Source organism: Sciurus carolinensis, chromosome 4 (genome assembly GCF_902686445.1).
Source record: "Sciurus carolinensis chromosome 4, mSciCar1.2, whole genome shotgun sequence".
Lineage (NCBI taxonomy): Eukaryota > Metazoa > Chordata > Mammalia > Rodentia > Sciuridae > Sciurus > Sciurus carolinensis.
In genome coordinates, this window is record NC_062216.1 from 173,626,753 (window position 1) to 173,649,484 (window position 22,732).

Genomic DNA, 22,732 nt, shown 5'->3' on the forward strand with positions numbered 1-22,732 from the left:
TCTGGCCTGCACGTGACCCCATAGCCCCGGCCACAGTGGCAACTGACCTGGGTGCTGGCAAGCAGGCCAGCTCTGGTTTTGAGGACGCCGGGTCTGCAGGGTCAGGAGTGGGGGCGGGGGAGGGGCGCCAGGCTTGCTGGCTCTGCTCCCTCCCCGCCCCTGGGCCCTGCTGCCCTCCCTGCCCTCCTGAGAGCCCTTTTGTTGTCTGGCATTTCTCACAAGAAATGTCCGGCCCCCTCCCCACTGAAGGACCTTGCTTACTTGCCAAATTCCAACCGTCCTGTGGGCCCCTTAGAAGTGGCCTTCCAGGCTCTTCTCTCCTCTCTGCCTTGGGCATCCCTCTGAGACCACCCCACGTGGCCACCCCAACTCCAGGAGCCGCAGCTCCTCTGGCTTCCAAGCTCTGCAGGATCCCCAGGAGGAGGGGATTTAGAAACGTCAGGTTTCTAAGACGAGCCGGCCCAGTGGTTTGTCGTACCTGAGCCCGTGGGATGCACCGCGGCAGCGAGAGCTTTCCACGCCTGAGAACCCGGGACAGATGAGCAGTCGGCCGGCTGTGCTCGCCCGGCCAGTGCTGAGACTTTCACGGCCACCTCCCCTCCTGTGCCTGGGCCCCTCCTCGGGTTCTGGCCCAGGCGGGACACCGCAGTGCTCAGCTGCTCTCTGCTCCTCGGAGCCCCTCTACCTGGTGCCCCGGTCCTGGCCAGTCAATAGTATCCCCCACCTGCTCCTGGATAAAGGGCTGGAAGGATGTGGACATCCTGCTGTCCCCATGACCAAGTCCTAGAGGGGACTGGAGTCAGCCAGGGTCACAGTTGCCATGGGAAGAGGGTAGAGCTGCAGCCTTCGGGTGGGCATTCCAATGACCCTGGTACCGTGTCAGGTGGCTCCCATGGTGCCCTTCCACAGGTGAGGAGGGGGCTGGTGACAGGGTGGTGCGCACCCCAGCCACACAGCCAAGTGGGGTTTGGCCAAGCAAGCCTCCTGCCTACCAGGAACCCGCAGGCTCCAGGTCGCTCTGGCCACGATCACTCTGTGCTATGATAGTGCCCTGGGCCAACCCCACTGGCCATCTGTACTGGGCGCCCCAGAGATCTCCTCAAGGCCTTCCAGGTGCTGGGGACTGCGCCAGGCCCAGGAAGGGGCTGTCCTCAGAGTACACCCCAGCTCTGGGGTAGCTGTAACCATGGGGAAGGAGGGCCCAGAGACACTGGGCAACATCTGGAAAGATTCTGGGTTGTCCCTGTGGGGTGGCAGGTACTACTGGCCTCTACAGTAGACGGAGGCAGGAACACTACTGAGCAACCTGCTGTGCCCAGGAGGCTCCGCCACAGAGAACCACTCAGCATGCACAGTGCTGAGGGCACCCTGCTCTGGACAGAGGGTACACAGTGGGTCCTTTACTGACTGTGTTGTGGCCCCAGTGGTGAGGAAGCAAGGACCCAGGGCACCCTCCACACCTCCACGCAGGCCGATGAGCTGGGGCTTCATGCCTCCTCAGACAGAGCTGCCCCCGACCAGCACAGACAAGCACCTCTTGGCTGTGGGCAAGGGCTGGAGGAGAGGCCCCCACACTCCCACCATGGGCTGGAGACAGTGCGGGGGGGCAGGGGGACCGTCCCTTTCCAAGGTGAGTGGGGACAGAAAAAGAGAGAGGCACAGAACACTGGCTCTAAAACCAGCAAGCTGGCCAGCTCTGAATCCTCTGCATCCAGCAGCTGAGTATAGCCCATGTAGTACGCTCAGGGTCTCTCAAGCCATTAAGATGAAGTCATACAGGGAAGGACTTCCGCTGTGAAATCCGTGACTTCTCACGAAGGGCTCCGCACTTCAGGAACAAACAAAGCTGCTCGGGTCCTGGCGAGAGGCTGAGCACCCTGGCCAGGCCTTCTCCTGGAGGGCATCAAAGCCAGCCTGACCACGAACAGTCCCTGAGGGCCCTGTCGTCCCTGGACAAAGGGCAGGCTCTTCAATGGAGGGTTCCAGAGGGGCCCCAATGAGCTCAGGGCCGCCACTGCCACAGCAACCCTGTGCCCACCAGGGCCTGCAGAGCAGCAGATTTTGGGGGCAGCCCAGGTGCTGCCAACACCAACTGGCCACACAGGGGCCGCCTCCATCCTGGCAGACACGTGGCCCACCAAAGCCAAAGGCACAGCGTGGAAGAAGAGTCACTTAGAGACCAAAGGCCAACGCAGACTGTCTCTGGCTGGGGACTCCTTGCTTTCTGCCTTTGGTATTACAGAATACTCTAAAGTGAGCACATTAATCTTTGTGAACAGAATAGACAAACTGTTTTTATTCTGAAAAGCAACTTCAAGCACACAAAATAAAGCTCGAAAAAATTAAAAACACAGGCCGGGCACAGTGACACACACTTGTAATCCCAATGGCTCTGGAGGCTGAGGCAGGAGGATGGCAAGTTCTAAGCCAGCCTCGGCAACTTAGCGAGGCACTAAGCAACTCAGAGAGACCCTGTCTCTAAATAAAATATGAAAAGGGGCTGGGGATGTGACTTATTGGTTAAGAACTCCTGGGTTCAATTCCTGGTACCACAAAAAAAAAAAAAAATTAAAGACAAAGTGCTGGTTTTCAGTTGGTGCTTCCGGTTCTGTTCTTACGTAGATGGACACAGCACAGCCAGAGCTGGCCACATGCTCCCCAGGCCAAGGGCAATCCCACCACGCTGGCCCGGCCCTACAGTGCACACACTTAGCAGACTTAGACCAGCTCCAGCCAGCTGCTTGGTGGCCCAGGGCTCCTGCCACACCCACTCCCCCAAGGCTCTGAGACACCAGCTGAGACCAGCAGTGTGTCAAAGCACCTGGCTCTCCCAACAGCACAACATGCAGCAAATCTCTTTGCACTATGCTCGCATGATAATAACCAGGCTGAGGGTCTCAAGCATGCTGTCAATCACTCAGTCAACAAACTGAGAGCACCCGATGTTGGGCCAGGCTCCTGCAGCGCAGGCCCTGAGAGCCCAGGTCGTGAGTGACTCCGGGCAGTGGGGCTGACAGTCCACAGCGCTGTGCACCCCTGGGGGCTGCAGGTATTGTGGGGCTTCCCAGGGGCCTATGCGGAGGGCAGGAGGAGGGTCAGGGTTGGTGAGGCCCCCCAGGCACAGGCAGCTCCAGGACGAGCAGCCTTTGCAGCTGCCGCGTGCCACCAGGTCTGAGCACTCTGGTCTAGGTGCTCAGACACGATGACCACCTGTGCTCACTGCTCAGCTGGGTGCTACACAGGAACGTCCCATGCCGGCCGTGTAACCGAGGATGCTGGCCTTTCATTTCCCCCAGCGCCAGCTCCTTCACCAGCCCTTCCAGTTCATCCCCTGCCTCCAGCACAGCCGTCGGGACCTGGGGTCCCCAGCTGCCAGGAGCCTTGCCTCACTCAGCCCAGGGCCCCTGGTGCCCGGGCTCAGAGTGGGATGACTGGACAGCAGTGAGATCGCAGTGCTCTTGCCCCACCGTCATCTCCCCTGTCCAGCATCCCAGTGACCAGCAGAGGACTGGGAGGCACCTCCCTGAGCTGCACCTCCACAGCGGCCTCCCAGGATCCCACCACCTGGGCCAGTGTGAGGCCGCAGACAGAGGCCGCCAAGGGGAGCCACGCCAGAGAGGGCACCCAGGCAGCAGGGGACTGCCGCCCTCTGACACAGATGGCGGCGCGGAAGAGTGTCTGGGATGGCCGCGAGCAAAAGAGGCTGCAAATCTGCGAGCCACCACGTCCCCTCATGGGGTCTTGGGTCTCAGTTCGCTCTGAGCAACCCATGGCCAGGCACCCGGACACAGGACGTGGAGGTCTGCATGGACGCAGAGAGCAGCAGGCCTCGAGCTCCGCAGAGCCGCAGCCGAGCTTGTGGCCCGGTTCTCCTCTGCCAGGAAGCCTCAGAGACGAAGGTGAGCCGGAGCCTCAGCGGCCCAGGTGGGAACTCCCTGTGGGCAGTAGTCGGCCTCACTGGACCCCAGGGTGTGCAGGCCACCCCAGGGCCTCCCAGGAAGTGCCTGAGATCTAGCAGCCCCGGGGAGCTGGGACACACTCCTGGAACAACAGACACTGCACAACCGTCCTACATGTCACTTGTCAGAGCTCCTTGCTGGCATGTCCACACTGCCCTCCCTACAAGGCCCCCTGGCGGGAAAGGGCCCTGAGGCCCAGCCTGCCACGCTGCCCAGAGTGCGTCTGCAGAGTCCACTCCCCGGCTCCAGAGGGACCAATGGCAGGTACAGGAGCATCCCTGGGGTGCAGGGCTCCGAGGGATGAGGGATCAAGGGCCAGAGGAGGGAGGCTGTGGATGGAGAGCTGGGGCTGCTCGCCTGGCTCACCTCAGCCTCGCCTCCACGGGCGGCCTGGATGCTCAACCCTGGGACCCAGTATGTAACGAGCAGGCCCCGGCTCCAGGCCCACCCTGCCCCTGGCTCTGGCTGCCTGATATCACTCGACTCATCCTGAGGACAGAGCCTGGCGGGACAAAGACATGGCCTGAGGACACCACAACAGCCTCTGTGCGTCCTCCACAGCCCCCGCTGGAAGGAGGAGGCGGCAATGGCACCACTCACAGCTCCCCAGACCAGTCTGACTCCATGGGCCCTCCTCCCTCATCAAAGATCAGCCAAACCTGGAGCCAGGGCCTCTGCTGAAGCAGCACCTGCCCGGCCCTGCCCTGCTGAGTCACTCCACGCCTCCAGGAGCACAAGCCCCTGCAAGAAGAGGCCTGGGGCTCCCGCTCTGCCCCAGGAAGCCTGCCTGCACCCATCAGCCCAGCCCAGGCCTAGGGGAGCACCCCAGACCCACCTGGTCCACTCCAAACTCACAGCCGCCCACAGAGGTGGCCGCATCCTACGCCCCAGCCCCTCAGGTGTGGGCAGCAGCCTGACTCTGGCCAGCCCCTCCTGGACAGCACACCTCAGCTGCAGCCTGGACACTGACAGGTTCATGGGGCTAATAAATCAGCTCTTCTCACCCTGGTGCCTGGGAGCCCAGGTCTAGGAAGGTGACAGGTGCCAGGAGCCCCAGGAAGTAGGAGGCTGGTGCTGGGGCCAGGCGCACAGCAGGACCTCCACGGGACACCCAAGGAGCAGCGGGACGTGACCGGTGCAGAGTTCACTTCCACAAGGTGGCATTTATCCTCTGGGCAAGCCAGGCCCTGGTGACCCGGCAGGCTGCAGTCCCGGGGCCTGCAGGGATGGCGCTCAGAGCTGGGCTGGACCGGCCTCCACTGCGGGTGCTCTCAGAGCTGGGCTGATGCTCTGGGAGGGGACAGGGTGGCAGATAGGAGCAGGAAGCCAGGACTGAATGAAGGCCTGGGCCCAGAACCACCTGCTGCGTGCAGGGCGAGAGGGCAGTGCGGGTCCAGCCCCGAGGGTAGCAGGCCCAGCGGCGCTCCCAGACCCAGGTGAGACAGCACACAGCAGTGCTGGGGCGGGTCAGGCCTGGGCCCTTGGGCTCCCACCACAGGCCCGAGCGAGGGTTACAAGGCCAGAGCCGTGGGGGCAACCATGCAAGAGGTTTCACAGGCAACAGAAAGGGTGACCTACAGTGTGGGTTTGCCCAGGATTTTCCATTTTAGCACGGAAAGTCCCAGGTGCTAAAACCCCTCAGCCTGGGCAAGCAGGGGACCCCAACCAGCCTGCAGAAGGTAGGGGAAGGCCAAGGCCAGGGGCTACCCAGACAGCCCTGGGCTTCACCCAGACAGGCAGGTGGGGCAAGGACTTGACCCTGGGCCACAGTTGCCCCAGTCGCTCCAGCACAGCGCAGTCCTAGCTCCCTCCTGCCAGCCGTCCCCACCAAAACCAGCAGTCCCTATTTGGAGAGATCAGTACTTGAGGTGACTTCTCAGTATCCTTCCAAGTCATCAACAAAACAGACCAAAAGTGACATTCAGCTCGAAAATGACCACCTGACTTAAAAAAAATTAATATAAAATCTAAGGGTGTCAAAAATGTCACGGAACCAGTCAGCGGAGACAGGACATGATGCTGCCCACACACTCAGCACCTGGGGCTGGACACACTGAAAAGGCGGAGCCTCACATGCTGGCAGTGCCACAGGGCCCTGTGAGGACACATCGACCCAACCAGGGACACTGGGAAAGACACACTTTTAAAAGCTCATCTCCGCCACCGCGACACCCACGGCACTTCACTTGGCCGCTCAGCCCACCTGACCAGAGTCAGCCTGCCGCACCGCACAGGGGCCTTGTCTGACCACCACCTCGGGCCCTGGGCACCCCTGAGGTGGGGCAAGAAGCAGAGGCTGCTCACAGTGGCCAGCAGGGGGCTCGGCAGGAAAGGCAGGCAGCTGGGCTGACCCCTCACAGCTTCCACCCCCACCCCAGACCCCTGCAGCCCACGCCCACTCACAAATGCTACGTGAGCCCTGTGCCAGGGCTGGCTAAATCATGAGGTGCCCTTCTGTTTTTTAAGCAGGTTAGGAAGGAAAGTCAGATCAAGAGGCTGGGCTCAGCCTCGTCGGGTGAGAGACTCACTGGAGGAACGGAATAAAAATCCAGAGTATCCTGGCATCTGGCAAGGCAGGCTTTCCCCCCAGGAGTCACTGCACAGAGGGATAAAATGCCTTTCTCAGCCCCACTGCCTCAGTCCCCCCTGCAGAGAGTGGAGCCACCACATAGGAAGCTGGTCCCTGAGGCTGGGGGCTGCCTGTAATCTCAGTGATTCGGGAGGCTGAGGCAGGAGGATCTCAAGTTCGAGGCCAGCCTCAGCAACTTAGTGTGACTCTAAGCAACTTAATGAGACCCTGTCTCAAAATAAAAACAAAAAGGCTGGGGATGCGGCTCAGTGGTTAAATGCCCCTGGGTACAGGCCCTGGTACAAAAAAAACCAAAAATCTGGCCCTGAACACCTGGCCCAGTTTTATACCATCCCATGTTCCCTTCTAGCTCAAAACATGTCAGACCAAAGAGCAAGACAAAAACACAGCAGGGAAACAGCCCCGCATCAGGCACGAGGGGCTCCCAGGCCAACCAGGAACCCAACGGCGGTCCCAGCTAAGCCACTGGTTTCCTGCTACGGGGCCAGTCTCACCCCGCAGACTCCACCAGGCCTCCACATTTTCCTTTTGGCACAAGGCCGCATCCAGGAGGCAGAACAGAGTCACAGACAGCAGGCCTCACGGACACGCCCGCTCACAGCCAGGTGCCCGAGCAGTTGCCATAGCTCATGCCTGGACTTCCTGTCCTGCACACATGCCCTCCTGACCTCTGAGGGCCACGTGCTGGGCGGACAGGAAGCCTCTCAGAACAATAAACCTTAATATTTTCCATCCTCTCTTCTTTGAAGATACGGGGCATTTTCAATGACACGCTAGAATTTTCCACGCTTAAGAGAACTCAGTTGGAGAGGCAACGGGCGCTGCTGAGACCTTGGCCTGGAGACCCGGGGAGAGAGGGAGCACCATCGTCCTGAAACACGCTCCACACAGCGCTGGTCACCAGCCCCACGGCGCATGCACGGTGCCCGCCGCAGCCCGCGCCCCGATCATTCAGCAGTTATTGAGGGAGTGGGAAGCCCATGGGACACATCAACAGGGGCCCGTTCCTGAGCGACACTCGATCTATTCAGAGGACAAAGGAGCAGGGTCCCTGTGCACCACGTGGCTTTGTAACCAGGGAGACGGTGCTACGTTTCGGGTGCTCAGAGAACTGGGCATCTGATCTAGGCGCGTGCTCCTCTTCCTGCGCCCGGGAACTCCCTCTCCACCTTCACCCTCTAAGAGTCGGTAAGCCAAACCGCTGGAATGCATCAAGTGCAAAAGCAGCACACACCCGGTGGTCTGGACCCCAGACCCAGTCCCGGGGGACGGAGCTGGGTCAGCAGCCACACGGAGCAGAGGGTCCTGACACAGCAGCTGCAGGCCACCTCCGCTCCCTTCTCCCCAGGTGGTGGATTCAGGGGAGTCGGCCAGCGCCAGGCCTGAATCCCTGACTCTTCTCCCCTCTGGGGCTGGGTGGCGAGACTTGGGGCCCCCGAGGGTCCAGGAACTCCTGCCCCTAAGACAGGGGGTCCCAGACACTGCAGCAAACCCAGGGGCCCCTCACCCACACAGGTGCCTCCAATGGGGTCCCTCCTCTCTCCCAGACTTTCAAGAAGCACACGTATCCGGGAGCCCCTCGCACACAGCTGAACACCCAGAGGTCCTACCGTGGACCAGACGCAAAAGAACCTACAGTGAAGGGCGGGTCCTCTGCTATTTACAACACCAGCAAGCGGCTCAAGCATTTGGAAGACTGTGCAGGATGCAGGGACCTGAGCCCCGGAGAGGACCCCAAGGACGGCAGGGCCCCCAGGACAGGACGATGGGGGCTCTCGGCCACTCCTGCTCTGGTCCACACAGCAGAGGACCTGCTCCCGCAGTCCCACCACCTGAGGGGCGGCAATGATGTGGCCCCCCAGCCCCCAGCCCCACCCTGCTGCTCTCTCACCACCGAGTCCACACGTTGCAAAGGCGGGCTCCCAGACACGTCCGTCTCAACCGTGCAGAATGTCCTTGAGGCTCGCCCAAGTCACGCCGGCTGTGAGCGTTCCTTCCTGTTCTGGCTTGGACGTGAGGTGTCCCCCAAAAAGCTCAGTGTTGGGCAATGCAGAAAAGTCCAGCCGCAAACTGATTAGATTAGGACAGCTGTGACCTCATCAGTGGATTGACCCATACGATGGGTTAATGATTTGAATGGACTACCGGGTGGCAACGGTAGGCAGATGGGGCATAGCCGGAGGAAACAGGTTCATTACGGGTGTGGCCTTGGACTATGTCTGGTCCCTGGCTTCTCCCCGCTTGCTTACCAGCTGCTGCGCTGAGAAGGTCTTCTACCATGAGTTCTGCCTTACCTCAAAGCAATGGCATCGGTCAGCCATGCACGCGACATCTTAAAATGTGAGCCCAAAATAAACCTTTCCTCCTCTAATCACTTCTTGTCAGGTATTTTGGCCACAGAGAGGAAAAGCTAACTAACACACTTGCTTTTCAAGGCACAGCATGGATGGACCACATTGTTTATCCACTCCTCTGCGATGGACACTGAGTTGTTTCCATCTTTATATATATATACGTATATTTTAAGTTGTCGATGGACCTTTATTTTATTTTTTTTAAGTGATGCAGAGAATCGCACCCAGTGCCTCCCACATGCCTGGCAAGCACTCCACTCGAGCCACAGCCCAGCCCGGGCTTCGGCCTTTGAGGATGATGTGAGCAATGCTGCCGTGGACTTGGGTACATAAGTACCTCCTCAAAACCTGCTGGTGATTCTTTGGGGACAGGCCCAGAAGGGGGCTTCCAGTCGCAGGGCGATTCTGTCTTTGATCTGTGCTCCTCGGCAGCAGCACCATTTCGCATTCCCACGAACAGCACACAAACAGCACATGAGGCTCCAGATTCCCTGGGCCTTCACCCGCTCTTGCTGTTCTCTGGGGGTTTTGATCACTGCCATCCTTGTGGGCATGGGCTGGCACCTCCCAGTGGTTTTGATCTGCATTTCCCTAAAGAGGAGCAGGACTGGACACCTTCACATGTGCTCTTGGGACATTGGTGTTTCTCAGGGAAACATCTATTCGAGCCATTACCCATTTTTGAATTTCAGGGTGTCTTCTTGTTGGACTGTGCACGTTCTCTATTTACTCTAGATGTGAATCTGTTAGCACACACACAATTTACAAATGTGTCCTAACAGTTTGGGGCTTTTTTTCAGCACCAGGAACTCTACCACGGAGTGACATCCCCAGCCCTTTTTATTTACTGTTTTTCCTTTTTATTTTGAGACAGGGTCTAAGTTGCAGGCCGGTCCCACACTTGCAATCCTCCTGCCTCAGTCTCCAAGTGGCTGGGATTACAGGCAAGTGCCACCACACTCAGATTCATAACCATTTTTAAATGATTCGGTTTCTCGTCACCTACAATGTACGTGGGCTCAAGGAACAGAGTACCCCAAACCACAGCTATCCCCTGCTGCACTTCCGTTTTCCCAATCCCTTGACCTTAGAAAAGGCAAAAACTGGGGAAGTGAAGAGAGGTCCTGGGAGAAGCTGGTCCTTCCCCATGAGGCCCTGAGGGGGCTGGACTTGCCTGGAGTCAGGCAATGAGCAGGGGGCAGCTAGGAGGGCCCAATCCAGGCCAAGTCCTGGGGAAATCTCATGCTCTCTGAGAACCAGGGGCCATCCCTGTCAGCATCACAGGGCACAAAGGACAGCTGCTGGGACCGTGGCCACACAGAGGTGTCCGGCAGTGGAACCGCACAGCAGCTGGACAACTTCACACTGAATGTGGGCAATCGCCTGACTGATCAGTGGTTATTGCCCTGCGAGAGAGTTCTTATCTCCTAATGCTAACACAGAGCATGATTTTATTTGAATTGGAGGCTATAAGTTTACCTTAACTGAGTGTCATTTAGATTAGATATGAAAAGTTTTGAAACTGTAAAAACAAACAGAACTCGGAGTGAAAACAGACCATGAGAAAGAGAGAGAATTCCTGATGGATGGATAGGTGGACAGAGGGAGGGTGGGAGGACGGGGGCGGCTCCCTGTCCGGGGAACCTGCACTCTCCTGCTGGACGGGCCTCAGGAGGCGGGGCCATCACTGCTCAGTCCTGGCTCCTCACCTGGCATCTGCCTTCCCTGCCCCCAGAAGCAGCCCCGCTGACCCCTGAACACCACCCCACACAGGAAAGGAGCACCTGGTGCCCACCTGCCCTGCACCCCACAGCATCTACAACAGCACCACACAAGAAACCCACAGGGACAGGAGACAACTCCCCTGGTCCCCAACCCAGAGTTACACGCCCCCCACATCACAGCCACACCCTGGAGCAGCCGGCATGGAACCAGGCAGGGGTGCCAGGGCAGCTGGCAGCGTGGCTGCAAGGGGCAGTGGGGCTGGGACCAGGCCGGCTCTCGGCCCTCCTGCTTCCTGTTCCATGGCAGCTCACACTGGGCTCCACGCCCAGAATCCCTGAGCCTGTATCCAAGGCCTGGGCTGTCACAGCAGCCCCTGTGGGGCCTGGCCATCAGTGGGCAGTGGGCATTATGGTTAGAGCACTAGGCACACAGGTCTGGGCCTGGCTCTGCCTGGCTCACAAACCTTCCAACCTCAGTTTCTGTACCTGTCAAATGGGTTTCTGTGAAATGATTCAGGCAGACCCTGAGTGGGGGCCCAAGTAGTGGGCAGACCACAAGCCCAGGCAGGCAGGAAGAGCCCTGCGAGGGGCCCACCTCCCCACGGTGCCTGGCCGGAACATCCCGCCTGGTGGGAGCCAGGAACAACCCAAAGCCTACAGAGCAGCTCCAGGATACAGGGAAGCAGGACCAGGATCCAGACAGAGGGGCAAGACGGAGGCCAGGCGTGGCTGCTGGCCCTTGCCGGGCACCAGTGACCTGGGCACCACTGGTTCCCTCAGAGCCCCCCTTCCTGGTCTGGAAATAGGGGAGCCACCACCTGGATGGAAAAGCGCAGGAGTTTAGGGTCACCTGCTCGCCCAAAGTTCACCTGTGTCAACGGTGTCCCAGGAAAGGCAGCAGCAAAGCCCCCTGCACCACCCCCATGGTGACGAACCACTGCTCCAGCAGCTCGCAGCTGTGACGGCCACAGGTGTGCACACCTCTGACACCCTGACCTTTGCAGGACAGCCCCACAAGCCAAGGGCCAGCAGCCCTCCCCCTTCCAGGTGAGCCAGGCTACAGAGTACACTCCCAGCCCCCCAAGGGCCCCGCTCTCCAGGGCCCTCTGTCCCCAGCACACTCCCTGCTCCCACGCCCCCGCGGGGTTGGAACGTGTTGGGGTGGGTGGAGGGAGGTGCTCCCCTGCAAAATCGGCCCTTAAAGCAGAGGTGCGTGTGTGAAGAAGCCTGGCCTCCATCCAGGACCTCAGGAGATCAGACACTGGAGTGACAGCAGAGACGCGGCTGGGGCGGGGCCTCTCCCAGCTGTGGACACCACACCCGATGGTCGCAGGTACACACAGGTTCTTACCGGGAGCAAAAGCCGAGATTTCCTGAGCAAGGCCCCTCCCCTTCCCCAGGGCCACGTCCCCTGACATGGCAGGGAGGGACTGCAGATGGCTCTTTGGGGTGACTTTGGATCCCCTGGTAGGGGCCCCATGCCTCTGCAGGTGACCCCACCCAGCTCATTCCAGAAATAATCTACAAATATTTGCCAAGCGCTACCGGGAGCCAGGCCCCACCCATGGTGAGGCAGAGGGGCCGTCCTGCAGGCAGGAGCAGCCGCTGGCACAAGTTTGTCCCTCGGACCCTCACAGGCTAGGACCCGACCCTCCCGTCTTTCCTGGGGTGAACCCAGCACCCTTCCCAAGAACACAGACAGCACCAGGAAGGCCAGGGAGGCTGACCTAGAGAGGCCCCTGCCGAGCCGCCTCCCACACTCCGGACCTGACTCTGGACACGGGCGTGAACCTGTTCGGGTTGGAGGACCGCGAGGAAAACCAGAGGAAACCATTCCCCGGGCTGCGAACGGCCACACCTGCCAAACTTGTGAGTTTTCCATACGCTCTGCCCCACGAGATAACATCTACCTCTGTTTGAATCTCGGTGCTGGCAGCGACGGAGGCCGGGGCACCCGGCCATACACCACGCCTTCCACCTATCCCGCTCCTCAACGGCTTTCTGCCATCCAGGTTCAAGATGGACAGGCCTATACGTCAGCCCAAACCAAGCGGGCTCTTTAGATGGTGACACCGGTCCTCCACAGAGCTCTAGAGTCACCAAGAGCACAGGCCACCACCTAGGAGTGACTTCAGCAGCCCCCTCCTGCCCAGGGCCTCGAGGGACTCCGAGTCCCACCTGTCCCACTCCACCTGGTGCTGCTGGGTGCCCTGCCATGGTACATCAGGTCCCCCGACCTGCACCCTTCCTGCCTCCCAGGGCCCTGTTCCTGTGGCCTCTACTGCCCATCCCTCTCCAGGTCCAAAGACTCAAGAGATGCGGTTACCAGCAGCAACCCCAGCTTCACCAAGCGTGGCCACAGCGGGCCCAAGAGATCCTGGGATGATGCCCGCCCGGCTCCGAACAGCCCGAGGTTCTGGTTTCCAGCTGGAAGACCCTTGCGGGGCAGGCAGCGTCTCGGGGGGGCCAGGGTGCTCCCACACACCCACCCCGCCCACCACCTTCTACTCCCAGTGGGCCCCAGCTCCCCGCCCCCACCTCACAGAGGCACCCAGGACCGGTCCTCAGGCTCCCTGACCTCAGGGCCTCCTTCAGGCCCCCCTTGGACTCTTCCCCGTGTGCTCAGCCCTGTTCAGTCGACCACCCAGGGGGGCCAGGGCTCCTCAGGGTGGGCCTGGGCCATCCTAACTGCCCACGCCCTATGAACGGGAGCACGGTTGCCACCACTAGCAGGAGTCCCGTGTGCTTCCTCAGTTTACCCAGCTCAGATGGGCATGAAGCCAGGACCATCCATGTCAGGAGGTGGCAGCCGGCAAACTGAATGCGGCCTAAGTAACCCTACCACTGCCACCAAATATGACCACCTAGCCTGGCAAGTGCTTCCTCTGTCCACCCATGCTCTGCAGCCACCCCCATGAGGAGCCAAGCCTACCCTCTGGCGTCCCGCCCTTTCCGCTCTCTGAGCCCGAAGACCAGCCATCAGCAGGCTGACACTTATCCCCAACCTCCGGACAGGGCCTGCGGAACATGGCCAGCCCTCTCCAAGCCCAAGGGATCCTGCCACCTCTGGTCTCCCTGCAAGCTGCACACCTCACGCCCCCATGTTGGCACAGACCCCCACCCCCGCCCCCGCCCTTGAACTCAGCTATGTGTGGGGCCTCACCAGCTCCCAGGGGCCTGGTGCATGATGGGTCTCCGTTAAGTTACAAACCACCCCTGTTCCTGAGACACATGAGCAAGGGACCATTCTCCAGAGCCTTTAAATGGTTAACCAGTCGCCAGGAGTGGCCGATGGTTTCTGTCCTTCAGAGAATGCAGCTCAGCCACTGAGGTGATTTAAGACCACCCAACCTTTGCCAACTGCGAGTTTCGGGCGAAATGTAATACCTCCCAACCAGGCAACGTGGCACAGGGGCCAGCCCGACTTCCTTGTTTGTAACCTTCTATTTAAAAGTCACTGTGATCTCCTGCAAACACTTTTAAAACTTTATCAAACCTACAGGACTTCACGCCATTCACTCCCCACCGAAGCAAATAGCACAGATTCCGACCTTACTATTTCGGTGACTTCCAACATTTTCTGACACATGTGAATGACTCACCAACCAATCGTTTCTGCCCATGGCACAGCCACACACCTGCGCCACGGGGGTCACAGGGACGTTACCTTCCACGGCTGCCAAGTTCTATGAGGCACAGTTTAAGAACCCACCCACAGGACAGTTCCAGGGGAATTAAAAACGTCAACTCAGTAAAAGACCAGCATCTGGAAGGGGCCCCGTGCTTGAGTTTCCCATCGGGTTCTCAAGTTCTGAGGCACACAACTTTGAAAAATGCACACAGCTTTTATAAATGTTCATGAGGGAAAAACCCCAATCACAGCATGGAAAACCTCATTCAAAAACCGTCACCTATGAAATGAACATCTTAACGGTTCATGGCATTAAAAAAACAGCAGCTATTTGAATTTCACTGTATTCAGACTTCAGAATTTTTTCAAGGTGGGGGATGGGGGTGTCGCTCAGCAGAAGAGCGCTCGCCTAGCATGAGCGAGGCCTTAGGTTTCATCCCGAGTAGCAAGAAAAAATTTATATTTTTTCCCAAAAAGTGTTTTGTGCTCGCGGGGCTACCCAACACTATCAGTACTATCCACACAGAATGAGGGTAACCTCCAGGCCAGGCTGCCAGCAGCTGCCTCCCTCCTGTGCCTTCCTGTGCACAGCCTCCAGGGCAGTAATACTGCATCAAAGACTTTAGGGCAGGCTGTAAAGCCTGGCGCCAATTACTCATTGAAAGTCCTGTTCAGTTTGAATCAACAGCCTCCCCACAGCGAGTCCGCCTCCAGCTAACGCAGGTGTCTTGGAATTAGCTCGGTTGCACACAGGGCTCTGCTGTTGGGACCTGCAGGTCTCAGTCTCCAGTGAGTGGCTTCTTGGGGGCGGAAAGCAGTGTCCATGACCTGAGGGTCACGTAGCATCCCAACATGACTACCTCATGCAGAGTTCTGATCTGGCCCTAGAGTCATCCAGCTTAGTTAGCAACGGATTCCCCCAAACTGTACCCTCGGGCAGGAGAGGGGGCCTGAGGGGCAGGCTCGTTTCATCCCAAGCCAGTGCCCATCACTGAGTGCAGCCCTGAGAAGGTCACTCAGCACCCGGGCACTTCAGTTTCACCAAGGAACAAATGACACTGTGAGAGTATAGAAAGCTCCTTACAGCCAGAGACCAAGAGCCTAAGGTAACCGTCATGTGGGGTGTCAATGCACCAGGCCCCAGACTTCCTCAAAGGCCAGTCGGCCAAGGATCTGCAGCCAGAAGTGGCCTCGGAGACAACTGCTAAGCAGCACTGAGCCTCCAACCTCCCTTCAGCTGTGACCAGGGTGGAGGGCCCACCAGCTGAGAGCCCTCAGTAACCAGTATCTACCTGAACCCTGCTGTCCGCTCACACAGGGCCCACACGATGGACACCACACACACACCCTGCCCCAGATGCACCTGCTCCCACTAATGTACCATGTCCCCCAAAAAACCTAAACCCTACTATCTCGCCAAGTTGTTTCTACACAGGCCCAATTTTCCATTCTATCAGATGAAGGGGTACGCACCCCTCCGCAGGGCACACTAGGAGTGCACACAATCTGGTGAACTATCTGACCCCAACAGCCTGTCCCAGATCCTTTACACATTTTCACAACATCACAAAACCTGAAGTAGTCCCCAACAGGGAGACTTCGTGGCCAGAACCTATGCTGACGCGTCACATGACTTCAAAATCAACCCCGCGAGACCCAGATCCTAGAAGGAACCAGAACCTGTCTGATGACACCTCTCTCGGGACAAACAGCCAGCTTCGGAAACTCTGAAAAGTGCTTTTCAGTTCTTCCAGAGCGCCCACGATATTGTATCACAGTCCTCATTCAGTCGACTCGTGGGGAGCATGGACCCACAGGCCCATAAGGAGCCTTCTGGGCAGCATCTTGGTCTCATAAATAAGGCCACCTGCCTGTGCCAGGCAGCTGCATTCACAGGCAGGTGGGCAGACAGGTCACCTCACAGAGCCACCGGGGGCCCCTTCCTTGTCCCTTACCCCCTGCCCAATCCTGTCTTCCCATGAATCCGATTCCCACACCCAAGCTGTGGTCCTCCTATCCTCAGCACCAGAGGCGAGGGCCCTGCACGCACAGGGTCAGCGGCACACAGGCACTGGCGAGGCACTGGCGGCTGAGCTGAGACTCCTCTCCCTTCTGAGCGGGCAAGCAGGGTTCTCATACCAGCTCCACCGCTAAGCTGGGCGGCCTCTGAAATAACTCCCAAATTATAAGTCCGAGTCCAGAGCAGGAGCCAAGATCAAACGGAGTTACACGTTTCAAAGAGCTACACAGAGACTGGCACACACACGTGAGCCGAGCTGTTATTATCTGGAGGAGACAGGAAAGCAGACCAAGGGAACTCCAGCCGTATTACAGGGTGACTCAGGGACCATCGGCAATTTCCAACGGTCCCACCCGGGGAATAATTGGCACATGGAGCAGGCAGTGACCTTTGATCCCTCAGACAGCCCTGCCTGCAGCAGGCTGACTCAAGGACATCACTCAACACACCAGACGACCCAGATAACCCTGAGGCCAGGTTTTAATAGCACAACTGGGGAAAGCCCTGAGAAAACCTGCACTTGAACTTGAAGAAGCCCAGGCCTGCTCCCTGAACTGCTGAGGAAAGGGGGGTGGTGACTCTCCCCCGTGCTTGGCCTGGGGGGCAGCATGCCCCCAACATGCAACTGGAGGCAGCAAAGGCCCCAAGAATTGCCCAGGCCCTGCCTGAATATGCCCCAGCATGCCCAGCGGGGGCCCTGGGCGGGGCCCTGCAGCTCTCTAGGCAGCCCACGGGAAGCCCCTCCTTCCTCCCCGGGCCACTCACCCGACACAGACACCTCCATGAGTGCCTCCAGTGGCCGGTTGTTGTCCAGGTCCCGACTGAGCTGCAGCTCACCGGTGGCAGGGTCCAGCAGCAGCAGGCTCAGCTCGTTGCCCTGCAGGAAGGTGTAGTTGAGGCTGTCTGACAGGTCAGGGTCGTGGGCCGGGATGCGGCCGATCACACCAGTGGGGAAGCTGTTGGACTTGTTGGTTACGTAGTTGTTGAAGAGAATCTGGAAGTCCGGCAGCTCGGGCGGATTGTCATTCTGGTCCAGGAGGTGGACTCGCACCGTGGCCCGGCTCACCAGTGGGGCTGACGTGGCCTGCACCACCAGCAGGTAGTCCCTCTGGACCTCAAAGTCCAGCTCGACCAGGGCTCGCAGGTCCCCACTCAGCAGGTCCAACTGGAAGACTTCTGGCACGTTGCCCTCCACAATCTGATACATGATCTGGGCATTGGGGCCTTCGTCAGGATCACTGGCCCGAATCCTGGCCACCACCGACCCTACTGGGCTGTTCTCTTCTACAAACAGCTCCAGTTCATCCCTCTCAAACACAGGAGGGTTGTCATTAATGTCGAGGACAGTCACCTGGATTTCCACAGAGGCACTAAGGGGAGCTGGGCTGCCCCGATCCACAGCCAGAGCCCGAAGATTATACATGGCCACATTCTCACGGTCCAGCCGGCGCTGGGTGCGGATCACGCCTGACGTTGGCTCAATGTAGAAGTCCCCATCACCATCATCCCCACCCTGGAAGGTGTATAACAGGCGGCTGTTGGGGCCCGAGTCCCGGTCAGTAGCAGAGACCTGGAGGACGCTGGTAGACGGGGGAGCATCCTCGAAGACCGAACCCTGGTAGGAATCTCGCAGAAACCTGGGTGCGTTGTCATTGGCGTCCAAGATGAGGATCTCCAGGGAGGTGGTGTCCGATTTCTGAGGGATGCCATTGTCCTTGGCAGTGATGGCTAAGGTGTAGGCAGCCTGGTCCTCATAGTCCAGCTCTGTCATGGTGTAGATGGTGCCAGTGTCGGGGTCAATGCGGAACTGGGGCACTGGGTCCTCCAGCACATAAGTGATGCGGGCATTCTCCCCCGTGTCTTCATCGGTGGCACTGATGGTGGCAATGGAGGTGCCCACCGGCCGGTCCTCACTGACACTCACAGTGTAGTGGGAGCTCTGGAAGACCGGCCTGTGCGTGTTGGCGTCGGTGACGTTGATGAAGACCTGTGCAGTGTGCGAACGCGTGCCGTCAGACGCGGTCACCGCCAGCACGTACTGCCGCTCCTGCTTATAGTCCAGCGGCAGCGCTAGGGTGATAAGGCCACCGCCGCTCTGACTGCTGAGCGCAAAGCGGTTCCGGGTGTTTCCACCTGTGAGCTGGTAGGTGATCACACTGTTGGCGTCCCGATCGCGGGCCCGCAGAGTCAGCACGCTGCTCCCCACAGCCGCATCTTCATTCAAACGCAGCTCATAAGTGGGCTGGGTGAACATGGGGTCGTTGTCATTGACATCCAGCACGGTGATGGACACGCTGGCGGAGGAGCTCATGGGCGGTGAGCCGTGGTCCACTGCCTCCACACCAAAGCTATAATGCTCCACCTCCTCCCGGTCCAGCTCGGCGCACACCGTGATCCAACCCGAGCTGTTGTGGATCTGGAAAGGAAAGTCCCGGGTGGAGGTGGGGTCCTCAGAACCAGCACTGCTGCCCCCCAAGGCAGCAGAGGCTGTGTCCACCAGGCGATAGCGCAGGCGGGCATTCTCACCAGCATCTGCATCCACCGCCTGAATGTGCAGCACTGAGTGGCCCAGAGGCACATTCTCCAGCACCGCAGCCTGGAAGGGGCTGCTCACAAAGATGGGCGCATTGTCATTAATGTCCAGCACCTGCACAGAGACCAGCCCGGAGGAATTAATGAGGGGAGGCCGGCCCCCATCCTGGGCCTTGATTCGAAGGGTATACTCCCGGATGGTCTCAAAATCCAGTGGGTTGATCACATCCAGGCTCCCGCTCAGAGAATGCAGGTAGAACTGCCCCTTCAGGTTCCCACTAACAATGCTGTAGTGTATGGCTGCGTTCTGACCCTGGTCCCGATCAGTGGCCTGCACCCGCAGCACAGGTGTGTTCACAGCCACGTCTTCAGGCACCTGGACCACATAACGCTTCTCACTGAATTGAGGATAGTTGTCATTCTCGTCCTCCACTAAGATGTGCACCGTGGCCGTAGCGCTGAGCGGGCCTGGATTGCGTCCCTGGTCATTGGCCTCCACCAGCAATTGGTACTCAGCTGCCTCCTCCCGATCCACCACTGCCCGGGTGCGCACCACGCCCGAGCGTGCGTCAATTTCGAAGACGCCACCAGCACCCTGCAACAGGCGGTAGCGCATATTGGCATTGGAGGGCGCATCGCCGTCTGTGGCGCGAATGGTCAGCACCTCGTAGCCCACTTCAAGGTTCTCGCGCACACGCTCGCGGTACTCAGACTGCTCGAAAACCGGGCTATGGTCGTTGGTATCGCTGACTGTAACGGTGAGGTAGGTGGCGGCTGAGCGCCGCGGTGAGCCATGGTCCATGGCGCTAACCTTGAGCACGTGAGTGTCCTTGGTCTCTCGGTCCAGCGCACGGGCTGTGCTCACCGCGCCGGTGGCAGAGTCGATGAGGAAGTAGCCATTGGAGCGCTCATCGAACAGCGCCTCCATCTGGTAGCTCAGGCGCCCCGCCTCACCTTCGTCAGGGTCGTGCGCTCGCAGTTCGATGACTGCAGTGCCCGCTGGCTCGTTCTCAGGCACTGACACCTGGTAGCTGGGCAGCGGGAACTGCGGACTCGTGCTACTGCCTGCGCCCCGCCGGGCCCGCCGCGCCGCTCCCGCCCGGGCCTGGGGCCGGCTTGGAGACGACGGCTGCGGTGAGGGCGTCCCCGCGACCGTCTCCAAACCCTGCTCAACCCCGACAGCGCGGGCTGCGCCCCGCAGGGCACACAGGAAGCGCAGGTGGGCCGAGTCGCTGTGCAGCAGGCAGAGAAAGCGGCGCGGGCAGCGGGACCCAGGATGCGGCAGGCAGCTGCAGGCCGGGAAGGTTGTAAGGACTGTAAGCGCTGAGTGCAACGAAGCCGCGCTGCCGCCAGGGTCCGGGAAGCATACAGACCCCCTGAGCCCAGACACCCAGAGCACTGTCCACGCTCGAAGCTCCGCACCCGGGACCGATCGGCGCCGCAGCCGGGAGCCGCAGCCCGGGCCGGGGGTGCTCGTCAGCAGCGGCAGACTCTGCGGCGTCTGGGCGCCGGAGATGGCCAGACGGACCTGCAGCGGCAGCGACCGGCCCCCCAAGCGCGCGCATCCCCGGAGTCCCGCGCCCGGCCCACGCCTCCGTGCGGTCAGCAGCCCATCGCGGCTCACGTCCAGTAGTTCCCTCAACGCCCGGGGCGTGCGTGCAGCTTCAAAGGCGTAGGTCCAGCCGTACCCGAGGGCGAAGGCGCGGGCCCTGCCGGGCACGCGCAGCTCCCAGGCGGCCGCTGGTAGCCCCAGAGCCGGTAAGGCGGCGGCGGCCAGGAGCACCAGCGCGGGCAACACGGGCGGTGGCGACGGCGCCATAGCCCGGAGCCCAAGCCGGGCGCCCGAGCACAATCCATGCACCCGGCGCACCTCCGCATCCACCCGGCGCGGCCGGGGGACGGCTCTCTCGCGCCGGGTGCCGGGCCCTCGGAGCGACCCGCGCCCTGCCTCCCCGGGGGCCCAGACCCGGACAGCGGAGCCCACGCGCCCGGCCTTCCCCGCAGCTTCCACTTCGAAAGCACTTTGCGAAAGTTTGCGAAGTTGGTTTCAAGATGGCTCCTCCGGCGTCCCGGGAGGGCGCCGCGCATCAACCTGCGGCAGCAGCGGCTCCAGGCGGCTCCAGGTGGCCCCGGCGCGGGCTCGGCCGGGCGGGCGTGGGAAGCGGGGCGGGCCCAGGCGGGGCGGGGGCTGAGCTCTGGAGCGGTCCGGGCCGCGCCGCTCCGCGCCGCGCAGACCCTGGCGGCCGGCTGCTGCCTGGGCGGTGCGCTGCGCCCGCGCCCCTCCGCCCGCGTTCTCTCCGCCCCCGGCCCGGCCCCGCCCCGCCCCCGGCCCAGCCGCTTATTGTTCCGCCCCGGGGGGAGCCGGCCCCGAGGTGCGAGCCGGGATGATCGCTATGGAGACGCGGGGGCGCGGCCGGGTCGGGGCGGGGGACCCGGCCCACTCCCCCGCGGCCTCCCCACCCGGCCTCCCCAGGGGCGGGGCCGAGGACGCCGCGCGCAGAAAGGCGGGGCCGGGACCCCTGGCTCTACTCTCCGGGCGCGCGGGAGCGGTGCAGAGCCTCGCACCCCACCCGGGTAGGGCTGATCCACGGAGACCGCGGCCCCCAGCGCCGCGCGGGCTGGACCCGGAGCGGACAGTGACTGAGGTGCCCGGAGCCCCCATTAAGAGCCGCGACCGCGGCGGGGGGACGGTCAGTTACACATTTACGACGCTGCGCGGACCGAGGCTGAAATGCTTGACCCACACACGAAGTTCTCTGTTCTTTGAACCCCAAAGTGCAGCTAACCGGATTCAGTCCCCTTGGTTTAAATACCTTTAAAAGAAAAGAAAAATAACCTGTGTTAACTTTGGGGATTTGGAGGGGACAGCGGAGGCGAGCTCGTTGCGTTCGCGGACTCGGCGTCCAGTCCCCAAGTTACTGGTTACTTCTGAAACTCAACGCCGGGGAGTGAAGGCCCTGGAGGCGGGCCGCCACCTGGCGAGGTAGGTAGGTGGAACTGCGACAACCCCCACCAGTCCCTGCGGAGAAGAGCGGTGAGAGAGGTAGGCCTTAGAACTTGGAGAGCCAGGAGACACACCGCCCGACTCCCACGGGGATCAGCGGGAAGGGAGGCTTAGCTCTGTGAGACTTCCCACCCCGGACTCCTTGGAGGCAGGCGCCTGGCTGGGAGGTGTGGGCTTTAGGACTTTGCACCCCCTCAGGGGCGTGGCTTTACAACATTACCCCTGCTGTGGGGCTTTGGGACTGTGCCATCACCCTGTGGTGTCAGAAGCCACTGCTCCCCACCCTAGGCCTCCCGGTCGTGGGGATGTAGGGGAGGACCTCGCGCCTGGAGAGGCCTCCTCCTGGGATCAGTCAAAGCAGGTGTGGAGCTTTGTGCTGTGAGGGTCCCTTGGCTGCAGCTCAGGAAGAGAGGTCGCTTAGTGCCTGGGCAGGGTGTCTCTTCCTCATTTCATGTGAGATACATATGTATCTCATGTGCTCAAGCAGTTTTACTCAATTGAAAACTGTCTTTTCTTCCCATGGGCAACAATTTAAAGACATTGTGTTGACCCAAGGTACACTTGCTTGGGACTTCTGGGAGTTTCCACTGGCAAGTCCTTCCTGGAAATGTGTGCATGGAGCAGGGAGGAAAGGCCATTCCCTAAATGTGACAGGTCCAGGGACCCCAGCCTGCCCTGGGACTGGAATTTGGACTGCCCTGGGCAGGAGCCTCGGTTTCAGGTGGAGGAGGCAGCATGGACCCCTGGGCCTGGGGCTCCAGGGTGGAAGACTCCGGGACGGGGTTGAAGGGGGTGGGGAGGAGGGAAGCCAGAGAACGCAGGAGTGCATATTTTGTAATCGGGTTTTCAACAGGGTGGGGTGGGTTTAAATAAACAGAATTCAGATACAGCAAGTGGGTTCGGGTGTGGGCATGCTTT

General features: G+C 60.3%; 1 protein-coding gene across 2 annotated transcripts in view; it reads right to left on the reverse strand.

Annotated features, from left to right (window-relative positions):
* Positions 1-21,156, reverse strand: part of Celsr1 (cadherin EGF LAG seven-pass G-type receptor 1) — a 125,094-nt gene extending 103,938 nt beyond the window's left edge. For both annotated transcript variants that reach the window (XM_047550908.1, XM_047550907.1), the window contains exon 1: positions 17,044-21,156. In XM_047550908.1, coding sequence (XP_047406864.1) covers positions 17,044-20,629 — 3,586 coding nt within the window. In that variant the 5' untranslated portion in view covers positions 20,630-21,156. The remainder of the gene's footprint in view (positions 1-17,043) is intronic.
* Between the last annotated feature and the right edge of the window lie 1,576 nt (positions 21,157-22,732).